The sequence below is a fragment of the Euleptes europaea genome, chromosome 11, assembly GCF_029931775.1.
Source record: "Euleptes europaea isolate rEulEur1 chromosome 11, rEulEur1.hap1, whole genome shotgun sequence".
Lineage (NCBI taxonomy): Eukaryota > Metazoa > Chordata > Lepidosauria > Squamata > Sphaerodactylidae > Euleptes > Euleptes europaea.
In genome coordinates this window covers 4,757,524-4,776,951 of record NC_079322.1, presented here as the reverse complement: position 1 = coordinate 4,776,951, position 19,428 = coordinate 4,757,524, and the positions used below count along the sequence as shown (strand labels likewise).

Genomic DNA, 19,428 nt, shown 5'->3' with positions numbered 1-19,428 from the left:
GTAAATCGCATTAGAAAGTAATGCTTAATGCATTAAGGATTAGCATTTAATACTGGATTGCAGTTGATAAATGTAGAAGAAGAAGAGTTAGTTTTTATACCCTGCTTTTCTCCACCTTAAGGAGTCTCAAAGCAGCTTACAATCACAATCCCTTCCTCTCTCACAACCGGCACCTTGTGAGGTAGGTGAGGCTGAGAGAGTTCGGAGAGAACTGTGACTAGCCCAAGGTCACCCAGCAGGTGTCATGTGGAGAAGTGGGGAATTGAACCTGGTTCTCCAGATTAGAGTCCGCTGCTCTTAACCACTACACCATGCTGGCTCTCAGGCTGAGTATCCCTTACCTGAAATGCTTGGGACCAGAAGTGTTTCTGATTTTGGATTATTTTGGATTTTTGAATATTTGCATATACATAATGAGATATCTTGGGCATGAGATCCAACTCTAAAAACAGAATTCATTTATGTTTTATATAAACCTTATACACATCGACTGAAGATAATTTTATGCAACATTTTATACCTTATTTTTTATAATTTTGTACATGAAACAAAGTTTGTGTACGTTGAACCATCAGAAAGCAAAGATGTCACTATCTCACCAGAGGTTTTGGGTTTGGGATCCCAAATCTCTAGGGTGAGGAGGTAGAGTCTGGCAGTTTAACTGCTGGTTAGCTGACAGAGTTGGGGGTTGCTGGATTTTGGTGGGAGAAGGGTTAGGAGGTCCTCTGGTTAGGCAGGGAGTACATTAGGCACTTCAAGGATTTTGAAGATAGATAGAGTTGGATGGTGTTCCTGTCACACAGCTAAAAGTTAAATGCTTTTCTTATCCATATTACAGGTTTGAATCAGTCCAACAAGAAGTGTGCTTTGTCCCTTACCCTTTCTCTGGCTCCAACTCTCCAGAAACTTTGCTACTGTGATACTGAGAGGGCTGGAGAAAAGGAAAACACAGAAACAACTAAGCCATGCAAAGCGCTGAAAGAAACCAGTTTCTTAGTTGTTTTCAGCAGGTTCCTTCAAGCCTATAATCCCCTCATAATAGGCCGAGTGAATATTGGGTGGCACCCTCATTGCCCTCATTGAGGACTGGAAGATTTTAAGTGGTCCCTAAACCCTCAATTATAAAAATAAAAGTATAAAAAACGAAGATTGTACTATCTGAAACTTAAGTCCCTCGTTTCTAAGTCTGGAAATGGGCTGTCATCACCGGGGGGTGGGGGGGAGACATCTAAGGAAAGAAAATCTGAGAAAGAAAAAGGATTTCATTTTATCTAGTAACATTTCTTAGGGGGAGGAGAGTGGTTATTCCTTGCACTCCTGCAACATATGAAACACCATTTGTACAAAATCTTCCTTGATGATTTTCCTAAAAGCTGCACATTGTACTTTTCCCATTTTCTTTCTGAAAGCTGCTTTTTTCAGCGAGTGAACCGACATTTCTTTCCAGCAGACTTGAGCTAAAGGCCCCCGTGAGAGAGGATGGCAATTTTCACCTTAATCTCCCATTTTTGTTTCTTCTCTCAGCAGTGGCTGCCTCCAGCGATCAGAGCCAGATCCCTATAATTGCTGTGTCTGTTACAGTGGGAGTGATGCTGTTGGCGGTGGTTATTGGTTTCCTTCTCAGCGGAAGGTAAGAGGGGAATGCTGCATATCTGATATACTTGTGCTGTCTCTTTTTCTCTCCCCCTGTAACTTTGATCTGGCCAACTGTCTTAGAAGCACGTTTCTTTACAATCGGAGGGACTTGGAAGCTCTTTCATCTATTAAACTCCAGTGTGTGTGGATATGTTTAATGGTGGAAAAGCTTCTCTAAGAAAGAGAGCCCCCCAAAACCTTTGCTCCCCAGAGATGTGGCTCTCTGTGCCAAGGGCAATGCCAGTGAGTTATATTTCATGCAGTCCGTTGTATCTGTCCAGCTGCTGTGTTTTGTACCAGGATTAGCCCTGGATAAAATTTGGATGGGAGGCCACCAAGGAATACCAGGGTCGTGACAATGGCAAACCACCACTGAATGTCTCTTGTCTTGACAACCCCATGGGGTTGCCATAAGTCAGCTGTGACTTGACGGCAGAAAAAAAGGCCACCCCCTCAAAAACAATGAGTATCTATATACAAGTAGCCTTTTTAAAGTTCTTTAATCCAGCCATTTAAAAAGCGGCTTGCTGAAGTGCGAAGCAAGTTTACACCTCCGCAAGTAGAAAGACCGAGCCTCAGGGTTCAATCCACCCAAAGTCATGTTTTCCACAAAGTATATATTTGGACTCAGGGTCATAATCAGTCTTGACTGAGTGTATTTGTATGATGCATTTGTTTGACTCATTCACACACATATTTTGTGCTCAGTAGCAGCAGGGCCTGTGATATTTTTTTCCCCTCTTGGAATATGTCAGAGGCCCTGTCAAACAGCAACATGCATAATTTTTGAAAATGATTTTGAAAGGAAGCCATTGAGGAAAATCTGTTATGCCCTGCCCTGTTGAAATGGAAGTATAGAATTTGAAACATGGTGCAGTTGAGTCAAATAATGTCTTCTATACCTCTCTGAGAGGAACGAATGGATGGGAAACTTGGGAAAGAGAGGCTGCTCTTCCTGAGATTCTGGAACTCTGCAGAAAATGTCCAGTGAAAAGGTCTTACTGGCCATTTATGCATGGTCTATTTCCGCTGGATCTGCTACTCTCTAACTGCACAGTATTTGCAGTCGGATTCTCAAAACACTATGCACAGGGGCTTTTTGTCCCAAAGAAATTCCAAGAGTACCTTGTGATTAATTAAGCATCCCCAGCAAAAACACAGAACTTCTGAACCACGCGTGAGTCCCTCCCGCCTAAAAACCCTGCTTTGTAATTGGCTGTACATCACCAGCCCCTTCCAGCCCTGCAGTAGGATTCTTTCATTTGATCTGAACCGAGTGCTCATTTTACAGCCAAAGCAGAAAAGGGTCTGACCCCCACCCCCAACCAATTTGTTTCTGCATAACTCAATGCAGGGGTCATAAGAGCATAAAAACACTCACACGGTCATTTGTGGAATTCATTGTTCCATCAGTAGTCTTGCACTCACAAACAACAACAACAAAGAGGCTTTCATTCCTAAGGAGGACATATATAAGGGGAGGGCGGCAAATCAGCCCAGCTCTGTTCCATTCTGCTGAGAACTGAAACTGACCCACTTGCTGTGAATCTGACCAAATAAGCAGCCGCATAGGTCCTTTGTGATTTTTAGCATTCTCTCAACTGTTCGATGTGAAACTGACCCACACTCACTGTGAAACTGACCAAATAAGCAGCCTCATGGTATTCCAGCATTATTCTCTCGCTACCCAGGAGAGGGATTGGATGTAGTTTATAGAACACTATTTCTCACCCTTATGAGCAGTAATTGTAAATATTTGTGTAGTTTGCATGTGAGATGTTTGCCTTAAAATGTCAGGGGAAATAGAATATACACTGTATTACATGTGTGGCAAAGAAGCCTCTGACATATATATGCTGAGCTGTTGTGAGGCCCTGGAGTGTTCATGAATACTCCAACTGCTCAGGGAGTAAATCTGTCAGCAACAGAATGCTCATAGTCCAGCATCTACACAAGGAGCAAAGTAGTCAGGTTGTCTAGGATTCTGCAGCCTGAGGACACTGACAGATTAATTGGACAGATGCAACCTAGGGAGGTGGTGAGCTCCCCCTCACTGGCAGTCTTCAAGCAGAGGCTGGACAAGCACTTGTCAGGGATGCTCTAGGCCAGAGTTTGCCAAACTTTTTGCGTCATAGAGCACTTTTCAGGAGAGAAATTCATCACGGAGGACTAATTTTCACCTAGCACCTGTATACTAAACCGAATCACAGTAGTATTTTTCTTTCCAATCTCCTCATGGAGCAGTAGGAGATGTTTTGCGGAGCACCAAGTGCTCCTTGGACCACAGTTTGGGAATCTCTGCTTCTAGGCTGATCCTGCATTGAGCAGGGGGTTGGACTAGATGGCCTGTATGGCCACTCCCAACTCTATGGTTCTATGATTATACCACCTCTTTCCTGGACCCTTTCACATCTTTTTATTATTATTACAGTTTAGAGGAACGATGGAGGGAGTGGTTGAATTTGGGAGGTGTTTAATTCGTCTTTGAGAGAATGGGCTGTCCCAGTCTCATTGAAGGAGGCAGGTGTGGGAACTCTTCTGAAGAAGGGCTTCTTAGATGCCGTTGGTCTTAACAAACAAGAGCAGGAAAGGTTGCATGCCATTGTCCAGAAGCTCTAGGAATGAGTGTGGGCAGAAAGAGAATCCTCCCACTGAATAACTAGAGCTAGGCCATGTGCATCTAGGATTTGAGAAAAGACTTTTTCTGTTACAGTATAGGAGTACTGGAACCTCCCTTTCTGTCATGGGATGAATACCCAGATCCCATTCCGGCGGGGGCGGGGGGGGGGGGGTTTCTCTGTCAACCTTGGGAAAATTATGATTTTTTTTTAGCCCTAATTAAAATAAATAGTGATACTGCTTCAAAGGGCCGCTATGAGGGCGAATGAAGTAAAATGGTCATACTCTCTTATCTCATGTTAATGAGTTCAACTTTAATTAGGAGTCGGCTTTAAATTCAGATGCATAAATATGAATCTCAGAGTGTCAGTTGCCAACTATCTCAATTCAGGGAGCAACCCAGCAATTTATACGTGATACTGACACGAATGTATTCATTGTTTCATTAGTACAAAAGAGGGGCAATAGAATTTGTATAAATTTTTGGACAGTTTCTGGGTGGAATAAATTATGAAACGCGCAGAACTGAGGTAACTATTAATTAGCAATTCATAAAATGAAAGGGGTGAATTTGAGTAAGATCTTCTGCCTCAAAATGTGTTTGGGCTCCCTGTGCCAAAGAAGCTTGAAATAGTGTGTCCTTCTCAATATAGGAGACAGTGTCTGGGTAGCTAACGCTTTCTTAACAAGTTAACAATTTTCATGACACGAGTCATCATTTGCAGCGCACCAGGGGCTGTTTCTCACCAGCAGCTTGCTTGCCCAGGTGGCTCCCACAGGTGCCAACAGGGGCAACTCCTGTCTCGGATACACACCGCAGTGTGAGCTTTCCAGGATACAGTCCCTGGATAAGATTCGTGCCGGATCTCAGCATGTGAAGTTAGGTGATGCGTTATCTTATGGTAAAGAACAATTTCCTGTTTTCCTGTTTGGGCTTTAAGATATGCATAAGAGCATAAAATAAAACCTAACAACTCTGCAGGTCATAACCTTTGCAACTGATGCTGAGTGGCGACTTATATTGAGAACCGACTAACTGCCAATTCTGATCTCGCCTCAGCCACAAACCATACCGGAAGGCCTTTGGCGAAGCCGCTGTCTTCTCAAACTGACTCCGCATTGCAGAATATAGGAATTGTGGTTCCCAGTGGTTAAGAGCAATGGACTCTAATCTGGAGAACTAATTTTGATTCCCCACTCCTCCACGTGCAGCCTGCCAGTTGACCTTGGGCCGTTCACGTCTCTCTGAACTCTCTCAGCCCCACCTACCTCACAAGGTGCCTGTCGTGTGTGTGTGGTGGGAGAAGGGAAGGCAATTGTAAGCTCCTTTGAGACTCCTTACAGTAAAGAAAAGCAGGGTATAAAAACCAACTCTTCTTCTTCTTCTATTTTTTTTAACAAATAAAGTTACTGTATACTGAATCGGGCCATTGGTCCAACAAGAAAATTGGTTTACTGAAGGGAAAACTTCTTCATATTATCTTGTCAAATTCACAGATGGAGTAATAAGAGGAGATTTGGTGGTGGTAAAAAGTGCCATCAAGTCACAGCCGACTTAGGGCAGCCCTGTAGGATTTCCAAGGCAAGAGACAATCAGGGGTGGTTTTGCCCATTGCCTGCCTCTGCACAGCAACCCTCGACTTCCTTGGTGGTCTCCCATCGAAGTACTAACCAGGGCCGACCCTGCTTAGCTTTTGAGATTTGAAGAGATGAGGCTAGCCTGAGCCATCCAGGACAGAGCAGCAATCTATGGAGGGCTACTGAGGTGTCAGGTTCCTGCAAGGTGGAGATCCGTTTCTTTTAAAAACAGAGCCGCCAACAGTCTGAAATGCTGCCCCTTTCCACCGTTTCCTCCGTCAGTGCATGTTCGTTGTCTGAGAGCAAATCCAGGATGATATATGATTTAATGGGGAGGAAGACGGGGGAGAGCAGCAAGTCTCCTTTCATTAGCTGTATATTGCATGACAGAAACAATTTTCATCGGCTCTCTGAAATTTATTACAAACTTTCCCAAGCAGCGCAACGCAGCATGAAAAAGATTTGTTGTTACAGTGGCTTATGATTGGTGACATCCGTGCTTCCACTGAACTTGCTTTCTTTGTGTTCACACTTGGCTCTTGCAGTCTGTGACATTCCAAGGTCTAAACACAAAAGACATGGGAGCCCTTTTCTTTTAAGTCCAAGCAAAATAAAACAAAACATTGCACAAGCTTTTGAGTTCTGCAGAACTGTTCATCCGACTGGATTTTTTTTTAAGAAGCGGGGAGAAAGAAAGATGTTTCAGGCCCTGATCTTAAGGCCTCATATCTGCATCCTGTGTAGAAAGTCTTCAGATCGGAATAGATAAAGTGATGTTGGATGGACCTCATACCGAGTTATGCCTCTAGTAGTCTTGGAAGAAGGAGGGAAAGTGCCATTGGAGAGCCAGCGTGGTGTAGTGGTTAAGAGCGGTGGTTTGGAGTGGACGACTCTCATCCGGAGAAACGGGTTTGATTCCCCACTCCTCCACAGGAGCGGCAGATGCTAAGCTGGTGAACCGGGTTCGATTCCCCACTCCTCCACAGGAGCGGTGGAAGCTAATCTGGAGAACAGGGTTGGTTTCCCCACTCCTACACATGAAGCCTGCTGGGCTAGTCACACTCTTTCAGCCCCACCTACCTCCCAGGGTGTCTTAGCTCGTATGAATGCCTTTCCATCGAAGGTCCTACTAGGTAGATTTAGTCACATTCGGTATCAGGAGAGACTCTGCCCCTGCGGTTCAGGATCTCCAGATTCGCTTATGCATATTATATTGGAATGTCGTCTGGGTGAGAGCCCTCGTAATGACTGTCTATTAGATCTGCTTGATACCAAAATAGTCAATAATAAAAGTCGAATGTTATTTGCTCTATTGTCTGATACTAAGCCTGAAACAACTGCTTCAGTTGCAAAAATTTTGGTAACGTTATTGAGACCGGGATCCATGAAGCCCGTCTAATATTTTAAGTTGCTGTTGTGATTGTGGTTTATCTAATGAATGGTCAATGATTATGACTATTATTGTTTATTGTATTATATCACAGTCCGGCTGGATGGGCAGGTTATTTTAACTTTTTGCCTAATTTCGATAATGTGGTATATTTTATATATTTCATACTTATTTGTATTTTATATATTCTGTTTATTTTTGAGCCTGATAGGGGCCCTGGTTTGTTCATCTTGGGTTGGTGTGATTTGATTTTGATTGTGAGAATTTGTACGAGATGTCTTTTGAACTATGCCTATTAAATGTGAATGAATGAATGAATGAATGTGGGGAGGGGAAGGGAAGGTGATTGTAAGCCGGTTTGATTCTTCCTTAAGTGGTAGAGAAAGTCAGCATATAAAAATCAACTCTTCTTCTTCACTGTTTTATCTCAGGTTTTACTGCTATATCGGGTCAATCAATTAATTCATATCTTACTTTGTTGAGTTGGTTTCCTGCTCTGCTATTCTGCTTAGATTATATTTGGCTGTTTTGTTTATATGCTTATAATATGGCCCCATGGCGCAGAGTGGTAAGCTGCAGTACTGCAGTCCCAGCTCTGCTCACGACCTGAGTTCGATCCCAACAGAAGTTGGTTTCAGGTAGCCGGCTCAAGGTTGACTCAGCCTTCCATCCTTCTGAGGTCGGTAAAATGAGTACCCAGATTGCTGGGGGTAAAGGGAAGATGACTGGGGAAGGCACTGGCAAACCACCCCATAAACAAAGTCTGCCTAGTAAATTTCGGGATGTTACGTCACCCCATGGGTCAGGAATGACCCAGTGCTTGCACAGGGGACCTTTACCTTTAATATGGCTTGTGGGAGCTGTTCTCTAGTTGCTTTTAGTGTGGAGGGTTTGGGTCTTAACACTTACTGCCTTTTTATTTTATTATATCATGAGCCACCCCAAGAACCTTTACAGTGAGGGGTAGGATATAAATTTTAAATAAATAAAATAGAATGCAGTTATTATTTTGCAACTTCAGCCGTAGGTGGGGGAGTCATATTTTGAATGTTTCCCTATGTAAAAACCAAACCCTCTCTACACATAGGTAGTTTCAGAGTGTAGCCATGTTGCTCTGCTGTAAAAGAGCTAGATTTGAGTCCAAAGGCCCCTCAGAATCCGGCAAGATTTTCGGGGTATAAACGTTCAAGAGTCAAAGTATCATTTGTCAACTGATGAATCTTGCTGTCTACATATAGTAAATTAGCACATGTGGAAGAGGGCTGAACTTAAGTCATGTTGTGAAAAACTGCGCACCTATAAGCACCTCGGCAAAGAGCTCCTCCCCACCCATCCTGTATCAGCCGCTGCCCGACTGCGTGAGGCCTCAGGGCCATTGGGATGTGTGCCTCGGGCTCATTCTGTCTCTGTGTTGAATAAGATTTGCCATATTTCTATCAGACCATTTTCTCTTTTATAAGTTTGTCAGGAGAAGACTTTATAGCCTCAGTTTTACGATGCAAGTGATAAATATTTCACTAGATGATTGTCAGTGTGAAAGTAGGCTTTAGACCACGTAAAACGCCACAAGAATATTTAGAATGGAAATGTCTCTCTTCTGTTGAAAAGCATTGACCTGTGATCCAGAGTGCTTCTTTTTTGGTGTGATGGGGGAAAAGACATAAATTTGCAGTGCAGAAATTGTTTCCAAGGTATGGAAATGATCAACCACAGACAAGACCACATCTTTTGGATTTATACCAGACAAAGAACATTCATGTGTTTAGATAAGAGGTGGATAAGCTCAACTTTAAATGTGTTACCGTATATCTATAGCTTATTTAGCAATGTTCACTTACAGAAAATAATTCTTCCTGAAATGAAGATTAAACAAAGCTGAGTACTAGTCACGTTCCGTTACTCTGCAGTTTATACCACACTTGTCAGCCCCTCCTTGAGAACCGGACACTGGCACATTTGCAGAAAAGACCTTACCAGAGTACACAGTAATTGCATTGGTAAAGGTAAAGGTAGTCCCCTGTGCAAGCACCGGGTCATTCCTGACCCATGGGGTGACGTCACATTCTGATGTTTCCTAGGCAGACTGTGTTTACGGGGTGGTTTGCCATTGCCTTCCCCAGTCATCTACACTTTACCTCCAGCAAGCTAGCTGGATACTCATTTTACCGACCTCGGAAGGACAGAAGGCTGAGTCAACCTTGAGCCGGCTGCCTGAAACCAACTTCCATCAGGATCAAACTCAGGTTGTGAGCCGAGCTTTTGACTGCAGTACTGCAGCTTACCACTCTGTGCCATGGGGCATTGGACTCTGTAGCAACCCCAGGGCAGCTCTCCATGTAAGCATGCTTATAACAGTCCTGTGATAGGCACATGGATGCAGCCAACCAGGATCTGCTGACATGGCCACACCCCTGACATCAGACCACAGCTGCCCATATGCAAAATGGAACCAGCGGAGAGCGATCACACACATCCCAGAAGGAGTACTGAGGCATGTCCAAGGACCTCTGCAGATGCAGCTTTGTATTGCCTTGTGCAGCCATGTTCCCTTTCACAGGGAAGGAGGCATGGCTGCAGCTCACTATAGAGACAGGCTTGGCAGAACACCCAAGACTTCTCCCACACAATGGGGTCAGGTCTTGGGGATGGAGGAGGGGGTTGCCAGAACTGAGAGCCAGTGCGGATTAACTGGGATCGAAGTGAACCAATTTCAGTCTGACTTCTGTTTGATTGCGTCTTTGTAACAAAAGTCGGCAGATTGAAAAGTTCTCGTAATAGAAATGAATAGGGTTTTTTTGCGAAGCTCCTGTGGGGGCATTTGTGGGGGTAGAGGTCCCACATTTTCAGGGTAGCTTTCAGGGACTCTCCTTGCACAAACCCCAAAGTTTGGTGAAGATTGGGTCAGGGAGTCTGGAGTTATGGGCTCTAGAGAGGTTGCCCCTCCTCCATAGAAAAGCATTCACCGACTCATGAAGGAACGGAGAATCTGACTGACTCTTACCTTCCAATGCATGTCAATGGAGGCGGGAGAGGCGACCTCTTCCAGACCCCATAACTTCGGACCCCGACCCAATCTTTACCAAATTTGGGGGTTCTTACAAGGAAAGTCCCTGCAAGCCACCCTGCAAGATTGGGGGCTCTAACTCAAAAAACATCTTCCCAGGCACAAAGCCTGGGGAGAACCCAGAAAAGCCGGGAAATCACCCGGGGTTTTTGGGAGTGGCCAATTCGGCTTTGGCTTTCCCCCCAGGTTTTGGAATTCAGTAAACCCGAACCTGAAATTTACCAAAATTGCTTTTTTTCAGGAGGGGGTTCGATTCGGGTTTTACCGAATGCACAGCCCTAAAGAAAATGAAAGCGCAAACAGGGCCTTGAAATGTCTATGTTCTTTATTTGTGATGGAATCCATGAGAGGTTTCTTTATCATGCCTTAACTCCTGTTCTATCCTAGGCGGTGCGGTTATAGCAAAGCTAAGCAAGACCCGGAAGAGGAAAAGATGCATTTTCATAATGGCCACAGTGAGTAAATGTCAGGCAACATGCTTGAGAGATTCTGTTCTAAAGCTGCCTGGTATTGTTTTCTTCATGCAAAAGGAGAAGACTGAGAGGGGATATGATAACTATCTTCAAGTACCTGAAGGGCTGTCATATAGAGGATGGTGCCGAGTTGTTTTCTGTTGCCCCAGAAGGTCGGGCCAGAAACAACGGGTTGATATTAAATCAAAAGAGTTTCCGTCTAGACATTAGGAAGAATTTTCTAACAGTTAGTGTGGTTCTTCAGTGGAACAGGCTTCCTTGGGAGGTGGTAAGTGCTCCTTCCCTGGAGGTTTTTAAGAAGAGGTTAGATGGCCATCTGTCAGCAGTGCTGATTCTATGACCTTAAGCAGATGATGAGAGGGAGGGCATCTTGGCCATCTTCTGGCCATGGAGTAGGGGTCACTGGAGGTGTGGGGCAGGGAAGTAGTTGTGAATTTCTTGCATTGTGCAGGGGGTTGGACTAGATGACCCTGGTGACTCCTTCCAACTCTATGATTCTATGATTCTATTCTACGATTCTAATATATAGAGTGGGTGGGGGGAGCAGACCTCCTGCCCCATGCTAGTTCTGCCTGCTGCTGCCTACCTGAGGGAGGAAGTGCTGTGCAAAATGGGGAGCAATCATCATCTGACTGATGACCTTGCCAGTGAGACCCCCCCCCCATAAGTTTCCTGCAACTGGGAGGAGAAGACCCATTCCCTTCCAGCTCTGGGATCTAAAGCCTGCTCACACAGACTCTCTTTCTCCTCCTGCCAACATGGAGAATCCTTTTCTCTGCCTTCTGGCTCCCCTCCAGCACAGGCTCACATTTTCCCCCTCACCCGCCAGCCATTGTGGCCACCTAGGGGTCCCAACTCTGGGTCAGGGAATTCCTGAAGTCTTGAGGGTGGGTTTTGGGGAGGAGACAGAACTCAGCAAGGGTCTAATGCTAAATAATTCATCCTTCAAAGCAGCCCTTTTCTCCAGGGTAACTAATCTCTGTAGTCTAGAGGTCAGTTGTAATTCTGGGAGAGCTCCAGGCCCCGCCTGGAGGTTGGCAGCCCTATGCCCCCCAGTTCTCCTGCCACCCCTGCCTCACAATGCCCTGTGCCCTTCTGGATGGGGAAGGGGAAGCCTCCTCCCCACCCATGTTTCTGAAACAGATCTGGGAGCTGCCTGAAAATTGCAGTCCCCACAGCCCCAGTCTGAAATGCTGCCCTCTCCGAAACACAGAGCGATCGTTTCCCTGTGGATTGCAGTGATGGGAGGACTGAGCCCCATCTAGGGTTGCCAGGGTCCCTCTTCACCCCTGGTGGGATGTTTCTGGGGCTGAGCCTGAGGAGGGCGGGGTTTGGGGAGGGGAGGGGCTTCAATGCCATAGAGTCCAATGGCCAAAGTGGCCATTTTCTCCAGGGGAGCTGCTCTCTATCGGCTGGAAATCAGTTGTAATAACAGATCTCCAGCTAGTACCTGGAGGTTGGCACCCTAGCCCCCTCCCTGATACTAGTCACAATGTTGCAAATATTTTGGGAGGAGGAATTGTAGCTCAGTTTAGAATAATGTGGTCAAAATTTGGCTTTCTTGGAATTCTGCCAGCAACGCCCACTTTGGAGTCCACTCCTCTGAAGGGTTTTTCATGGGATTGGTTAATAATTTTAGTGTTATCTTATTGGGCAGATTTTCAGCCAGAACTTCAACCTTTATGCCTCTCTCTCTCTCTCTCTCTCTCTCTCTCTCTCTCTCTCTCTCTCTCTCTCTCTCTCTGTCTCTCTCTGTCTCTCTGTCTCTGTCTCTCTGTCTCTGTCTCTGTGTTTGTGTATGCACACACAAGTGTATGTGCCTTAAAAAAATTGAATTAAACAAGTATCAGCCATGGTGGGAAATGCAATGTTCATTTTCATAATGAACAAGATAAACGTCCCGCCACACCTCTTGCCCTGTAAACCCGAGTAATAAAGTCAGTATAGGACACCAAAAAAGGAACTGTGAATGTCTTATATTCAATATATCATGTACATTTTGATGAATGGGAATGTGAGCATCAGTTTCATCATATATTGATTTGTATTAATACATAATGAGCTGTTGAATGGCATACTGAAGAAGTTTGATTACGAAACGGTACATATTTCTGGAAATGCCACCTTGTGCTGAGAATTGCCTCGCATAGTAACAAGCCCCACCCAAGAAAGAATTTGGGACAGATGTAGTTGATTGTGTTTGTATTATCATCTTTGGACAATGTCTGCTAGTTGTGGACTTAGGACTACTTGGCTATTATTGTACTATTGTAAATATTGTCTGAATATCAGACATTCACAGTTCCTTTTATGGCATCCTATACTGACTTTGTGGGTTGTATATTTAGTTTAGAGGTGTTCCTTTAATTGCTGCACACTAAACTCAAGTGCCAGCTCTGTCGTCTTTATCCATCACTACTTGTAATACCTGGAACTATAATTTTATTCACAGTTAAATTGCCCGGAGTCAGGACATATATCGACCCACATACTTATGAGGACCCCAGTCAAGCTGTCCATGAATTTGCCAAGGAGATAGAAGCATCGTGTATATCAATTGAAAGAGTGATTGGAGCTGGTAAAATGATACATCCATCTTTTTCTCTGTCCTTTGTACTGTGGTGAGGGCGGGGCTTACTTAATGAACATTCATATGCAAAGACATGTCCATTTACTGCAATAGGAAAGGATCGTTTGGGATCCTGTTCCCGAGAAAACAATGTGTGAAGGAGTGATTGCCAAACAAGAATGAAATCAATGTAATATCTTTTATTGGCACCAACCAAAATAGACACGAAATAGTGGGTGTGCTTTCAAGCCTACCAGAACTCATCAGGCTGGATGCTAGCAGTGATTTAAAAGACAGGAGGGTAGAAGGCAGATTTTGCAGGCCAGGATGGCATGGGTCTCATGCAACACACACCCTCTGTGAGACCAAGCAGGCAATTAGTTTCACTGGACGGCTGAGGGGTTGAGTTCCCACTAGGGTTGCCAACTGCCTAGAGAAAAAATGCCCCCATTGCTTTAATAGCGGTGTAGTGTTGGGAAATGGCCTGGCTTTAAATAACCTCCCCTGATAAATCATATCCCACTAAGCCTCTATCAGGTCTCTCCATTGGTATTTAAGAAACTGGACATTTTTCTTCAGGCCTGTTGGCAACTCTCATTTATTCGCACACAATCTCTGGGAAGCTGCATTCTGTCTGTGTTCTGTCATGGAAATACAAAAACCACCCAGGTCCATCCCAAAATGAAGTGAGCTCTGGCAGAAGAAGAGTAAGAAGAAGAAGAGTTGGTTTTTATATGCCGACTTTCTCTCCCACTTAAGGAAGAATCAAACTAGCTTACAATCACCTTCCCTTCCCCTCCCCACAACTGAGGTAGGTGAGGCTGAGAGAACTGTGACTAGCCCAAGGTCACCCAGCTGGCTTCGTGTGTAGGAGTGGGGAATCAAACCTGGTTCTCCAGATCAGATTCCACCGCTCCAAACCACCACTCTTAACCACTACACCACACTGGCTCATACTGGAATAAATGTTAGTTTTCAAGGTGCCGCTGGACTTCTGTTTCCTTTTGCCACAGTAGACTAACATGGCTACCCTACTGGAATAAACAGTTGGGGGACCTGCCAATTGGAGACATGACTGATTGGTTCTTTGGCACCCATCTGGTTGCGCCTGAGGCACATACATTTCCCACTTCATGTTTGTTGTACTGAGCACTGCTTTAAATGTGGTTGTCTCCTGAAGTATATATGGACTTTTAGCAAAGCAGTGTTTTGTTTTGTTTTTTAAGTCATGGGTATATATACTTGCCACAAAACAAAGAACAATTCTCTCTTCAATTTATGGGCCAATTCTGTTTTCAACTCCGCCTCATATGGCTCTTATAGAGCTGCAAGCCTGTATAGAACCATCTCTTTGGGGAGGGGCAGCCTGTGGTGCAGCGAACAGTGGGACCTTGCCTCCTGCCTCTCTTTGCATGCATGCTCAGAAAAGCATCAGGACAAAGCGGTGAAGCACGCAGTGAGGAACACAATTCCTTCATGTCTCCACCCCTTAATATGCTCCTGGCTCGGGCACAGGTGTTGGCATCTGGTTCCTGTCCCCAGCTGCTTTAGTGCACTGCTTATCCAGTCCCAGTGCAAAAAGAGCACCTGTATGCAAATGAACATTTAGGCGTAGCTTGATTATAACTTTCAGTGTATCTTCAAAGCGGCTGTTAAGTAGTAAACTACTGATAGCGGTGGACTCTGATCTGGAGAACCAGGTTTGATCTCCCAGTCCTCCACATAAGCGGCGGAGGCTAATCTGGTGAACTGGGTTTGTTTCCCCACTCCTACACATGAACTGGATTTGTTTTTCCACTCCTACACATGAAGCCAGCTGGGTGACCTTGGGCAAGTTACAGCTCTGTTACCTTGGGCAAGTTACAGCTGTCTCAGCCTCGCCTACCTCACAGGGTGTCTGTTGTGGGGAGGGGAAGGAAGGTGATTGTAAGCCGGTTTTAATTTCCCTTAAGTGATAGAGAAAGTTGGCATATAAAAAACCAACTCTTCTTCTTCTCTCTTCTTCTGATAGAGTAACAGCCTTATCATTACCAGACAGCAGATAAATTAAGTGGTAGTCATGAGAACATTATGGAATAATCAAAGAAGATCTTATAGAAGAATAAGAACACACGAAGCTGCATTATACTGAATCAGACCCTTGGTCCATTAAAGTCAATATTGTCTACTCAGACTGGCAGCGGCTCTCCAGGGTCTCAGGAAGAGGTTTTTCTCATTACCTACTTGCCTAGTCCCTTTAACTGGAGATGCCGGGGATTGAACCTGGGACCTTCTGCATGCAAAGCAGAGGCTCTACCACTGAGCCACAGCCCCTCCCCAATATAAATCACAACTGAATAAAAAATGGGTAAGCATTTCTGTCTTTGCCTTTCCACATAGGCAGACTTTCTGTTCGACTGGTGTTTTCAAAAATCTGCCAGTTAATTCATTGAGGGGTAAGGCATTATGTCTGGCTTATCATCCCAACCTTGATGTCAGTGAGGCCATAGGTTGTAACTCTGACTATCCTTCTTCTAATCAAATGATTCTGATGTCACATCCCTTTCTATCCCATGCTTGCATGTCAGTGGGTTCCATTCTCAGTGTGTCCCATGTCTGGAAAGATTTAAACCACTGTTCTAGACTGAGTATGTATTTTGATTAGCAATCATGCTTCTGCTCTTTGAAGACATAAGGATTCATCAACATCTTTCTCATTAATTGTAGATTGCAAACAGTCACTAAAAGATGTTAATGCTGACATTCATTTATTTCATTGTAGGTGAATTTGGGGAAGTGTGCAGTGGGCGTTTGAAAGTGCCCGGGAAGAAGGAGCTGCCGGTGGCCATTAAAACCCTGAAAGTGGGCTACACCGAGAAGCAAAGGCGAGATTTTCTGGGAGAAGCCAGTATAATGGGCCAGTTTGATCACCCCAACATCATTCATTTGGAAGGCGTCATTACAAAGAGTATGTACTTACTGATGATGAAGGCTTTAATTAGAGATGTTTTGAGACCTGAAATAAATACTAGTAGCTGGTATCTCAGGGATATAATAGGTCCTTGTTGGAGAGGAGCTCCTCTCCTACTTTAAAAAAGTAAGCATCGCTCTTGACATTTAGGAATGGGGTTGCCACTCAAAAGAGCAGTCCCTTTATCAACCGTGCCTTCTTCTGTTCTGAAGCTGTAACTTATCTCATGGGACACTCAGTCACTCGCCAATTCAGTGTTCAGCCTGTTAATTAGTTTTGATCATCTGAGCCAAAAGTTGGTATGTTTATAAATAGTCCAAACAGTTTCAGTTTTGAGGAAAAGATGACTGTACAAACATACTTACTGTGCCACCTCAACTTGTTAAAAAACACATTGTTAAATGCAAAAAAAAAGTTTTCTATTTTTGAGGTGAGACTCTCTGTATCCCTTATGGCAGCATCAGTCAGTGTTCATTGATGACTGGCAATCAGTACCAATCTGTGTAAATTTGCATATCACTCTGCCTTACAGGAATTGTACTCTTCCCCCAATATCACACAAAATATTTTCTGAACTTCTAGACTACAAAAAAGAGATAGAGAGTGAGTTGTGTCTTGGGAATTATGTTACTGCACTGTTTCTAGCACACAGTGACCACACTAAAACCATATAGAATCATAGAGTTGGAAGGGGCCATACAGGCCATCTAGTCCAACCCACTGCTTAATGCATGATCAGCCTAGAGCATCCCTGACAAGTGTTTGTCCAGCCTCTGCTTAAAGACTGCCAGTGAGGGGGAGCTCACCAGCTCCCTAGGGAGCTGATTACATTTTTTAACAACTCTTACTGTAAAACATAGGTTTCCTGTGCCACTATGATACATGCTGCTGACTGTACAAGCACAAAAAAGACAATTTATCCACTGTATATTATTTATACAATGCAGCTAGTGCAAAATAGGGCTGAACTGTGATTGTTCTGTACTTGACAAGATCACTGTCATGATCAAACCATGACCCGTGCATTCTTCTGTAGTTATCAAGAAGCATTATTCCACTGTGTAGCAACAAAAGTTGTTACAAACTGCAAACAATAAGTTTCAAATATATTTTACAGCTGTACACCAAGGCACAACCTAATCATGACTTTGAAGCACAGGTATCCAGCTGTGCTGGCTAGAGGTGTGCATCAAAAAATTCCCGAGCCAAAAATATACACAGAAATCACTGGTATAGGTTGTTACAGTGATTTCCCAGAACGGGAAGACAAATCCAGGATTCTTGGTAATTACAATCCTCCCTACCTCTGAACAATCCTTTTCTTTCCTGAGCTGGGGTGCTTATCAGCAGTGCACCATGTGCTTGTGTTTTTCTTTGATTCTACTGATTTCCCGAGCAATGGCATTTCTCCCTTCTCACAAGGGAGGAGCACAGAGTGCTCCCAGCTCATCACTTTTGAAGACAAGCTGCAGAGAGCTGCTGTTCTCCTTTGCTCCTTCCTTTGTGAGGGCAGAGCCCTTTTTAATCTTTGCAAGGATAATGGGAAGCAACCTGTTCAAGGGCCTGTAGACTTGTATCCCTTGGTCCGATTCACTTGAAACAGGAGAGCAGTTTTGCTGTCATTTGGTTGAAAAACAGCCACTCCCCCCGACAGAGTCCTGCATAGGGAGTAATGGAAAAGATGAGATTTTTGTTTGCTTCTTCTTCCATCCCGTCTTTGTGGGGCTGGAGCCCTTTCTTTCCCTCTCCAAGTAAGATAGCTGAGGGCCTCTTGTTTGGGGCCCACAGATTTGAATCCTGAACCAGCAATGTCCTACAGAATGTAAGCAAAGTGCAAGTGAAACTCGGAGCCAAAAAGTCAGGGTCATCTGCCCAAGGGACTCAATTCATTTGTAAATGAGGAGTTTGGTCATGGTAAGTTCAACTGGCAGCTGCAGGAGTATTGCTGTTCTCAGCATCATTACACCAAGCATTTCATTACCCCCACCATCAGCAGCCAGTGGTGCAGTGCAAGAGAGGGTTATGCACAGCTGGACTGTCACAGGACACAAGATAAGTTGGTACCACATGTTACTAGGGTTGAGGTGTGTGTGAACTCAACATGGAGCTTCCATTTTCAGCAGCAGTCCCCTTTTTCTTATAACGGGCATTTTCTCCTTTTCGTGTCCCATCTTATGCATCGTCTACATGGCAGCTACGTCTTGTCAGTTTCTCCCCCAGGCTTCTATAATGATGCCAAGGTCACTAGTTCGGAAAGGCTGACGCTTGCTGTTGGTTTTTCTTGTTGAGGCTCACCCTTATTTAGTTTCATGTTCTCTAATGGCATGCTAATTTATTCAGCAATTACTCTCCACCTGCAGCATGCAGATAATGAAGCAGAAGGGCAAAGAAAGATTATTTCCTCGTGATTGAAATGGAGGGAGGAAGCCAGAAATAGGACTCCTAGGAGGTGGTGTCATGATGAGGTGCCATGCGTCTTGTACCACTGCCTTTAAGTGCCTGAGGGAAGGGACCCATGCTATGCCACTCGGCTGTGATGTCCTATTAAAATGGGGCGTGTCATAAATGCTGCTGCAGTCTGCAGAGATTTTATGATAAATGACTGGAAGATCAAAGCTCTTACCTTAAATTGCTCGTTTGTGATGCCTGAGCACACCTTGGAGAAGCCCGCTCGCTCCAGTGCCGGGAAGCTCTTTGGGCTCTTCCATTCCCCCCGCCGTATGTATCAATCAAGCTCTCCCTCAAAGGGGGGAGGGGGACTGACTGCACAAAGTGATTGAAGCTTCTTGGGGGGAAGCCAAGCAGCCCAGGTAATCTGTGTGAGAGCGTACCTGTTTACTTCTAAGGGTGAACAATTACTTCCTGCATCTTTACTGGACCTGAGAGAGAAAATCTATTTTTCCTGTGGTTTGTGGATTGAAATCCCACCTCTGGTTTTAGGAGAGTGGTCAGTTTCCTCCACAAATGTTGCTTTGGCTATTCAGAGCAAAAGCAGAACACTCCTTGGCACTGTGGGTCTTCGACTGGGGAGGTCTGGCTTGAAATCCCTTCTCAGAACACCACCCTACAGAACAAACACAGTGAGAAACACCTAAGAACACAAGAAAGGCCCTGCTGGATCAGACCCAGGCCCATCAAGTCCAGTCGTCT

At 44.6% G+C, this 19,428-nt stretch overlaps 1 protein-coding gene across 2 annotated transcripts in view; it reads left to right on the top strand.

Moving 5' to 3' along the window:
* EPHA5 (EPH receptor A5) overlaps window positions 1-19,428 on the top strand; it is a 168,075-nt gene that overhangs the window by 128,312 nt on the left and 20,335 nt on the right. Inside the window, exons 6-9 of one of the 2 annotated variants that reach the window (XM_056857022.1) lie at window positions 1,528-1,630; window positions 10,674-10,741; window positions 13,212-13,337; window positions 16,090-16,275. In XM_056857022.1, coding sequence (XP_056713000.1) covers window positions 1,528-1,630; window positions 10,674-10,741; window positions 13,212-13,337; window positions 16,090-16,275 — 483 coding nt within the window. Of the gene's footprint in view, window positions 1-1,524; window positions 1,631-10,673; window positions 10,742-13,211; window positions 13,338-16,089; window positions 16,276-19,428 lie in introns of both variants that reach the window. The other variant, XM_056857021.1, reaches the window with a different exon arrangement.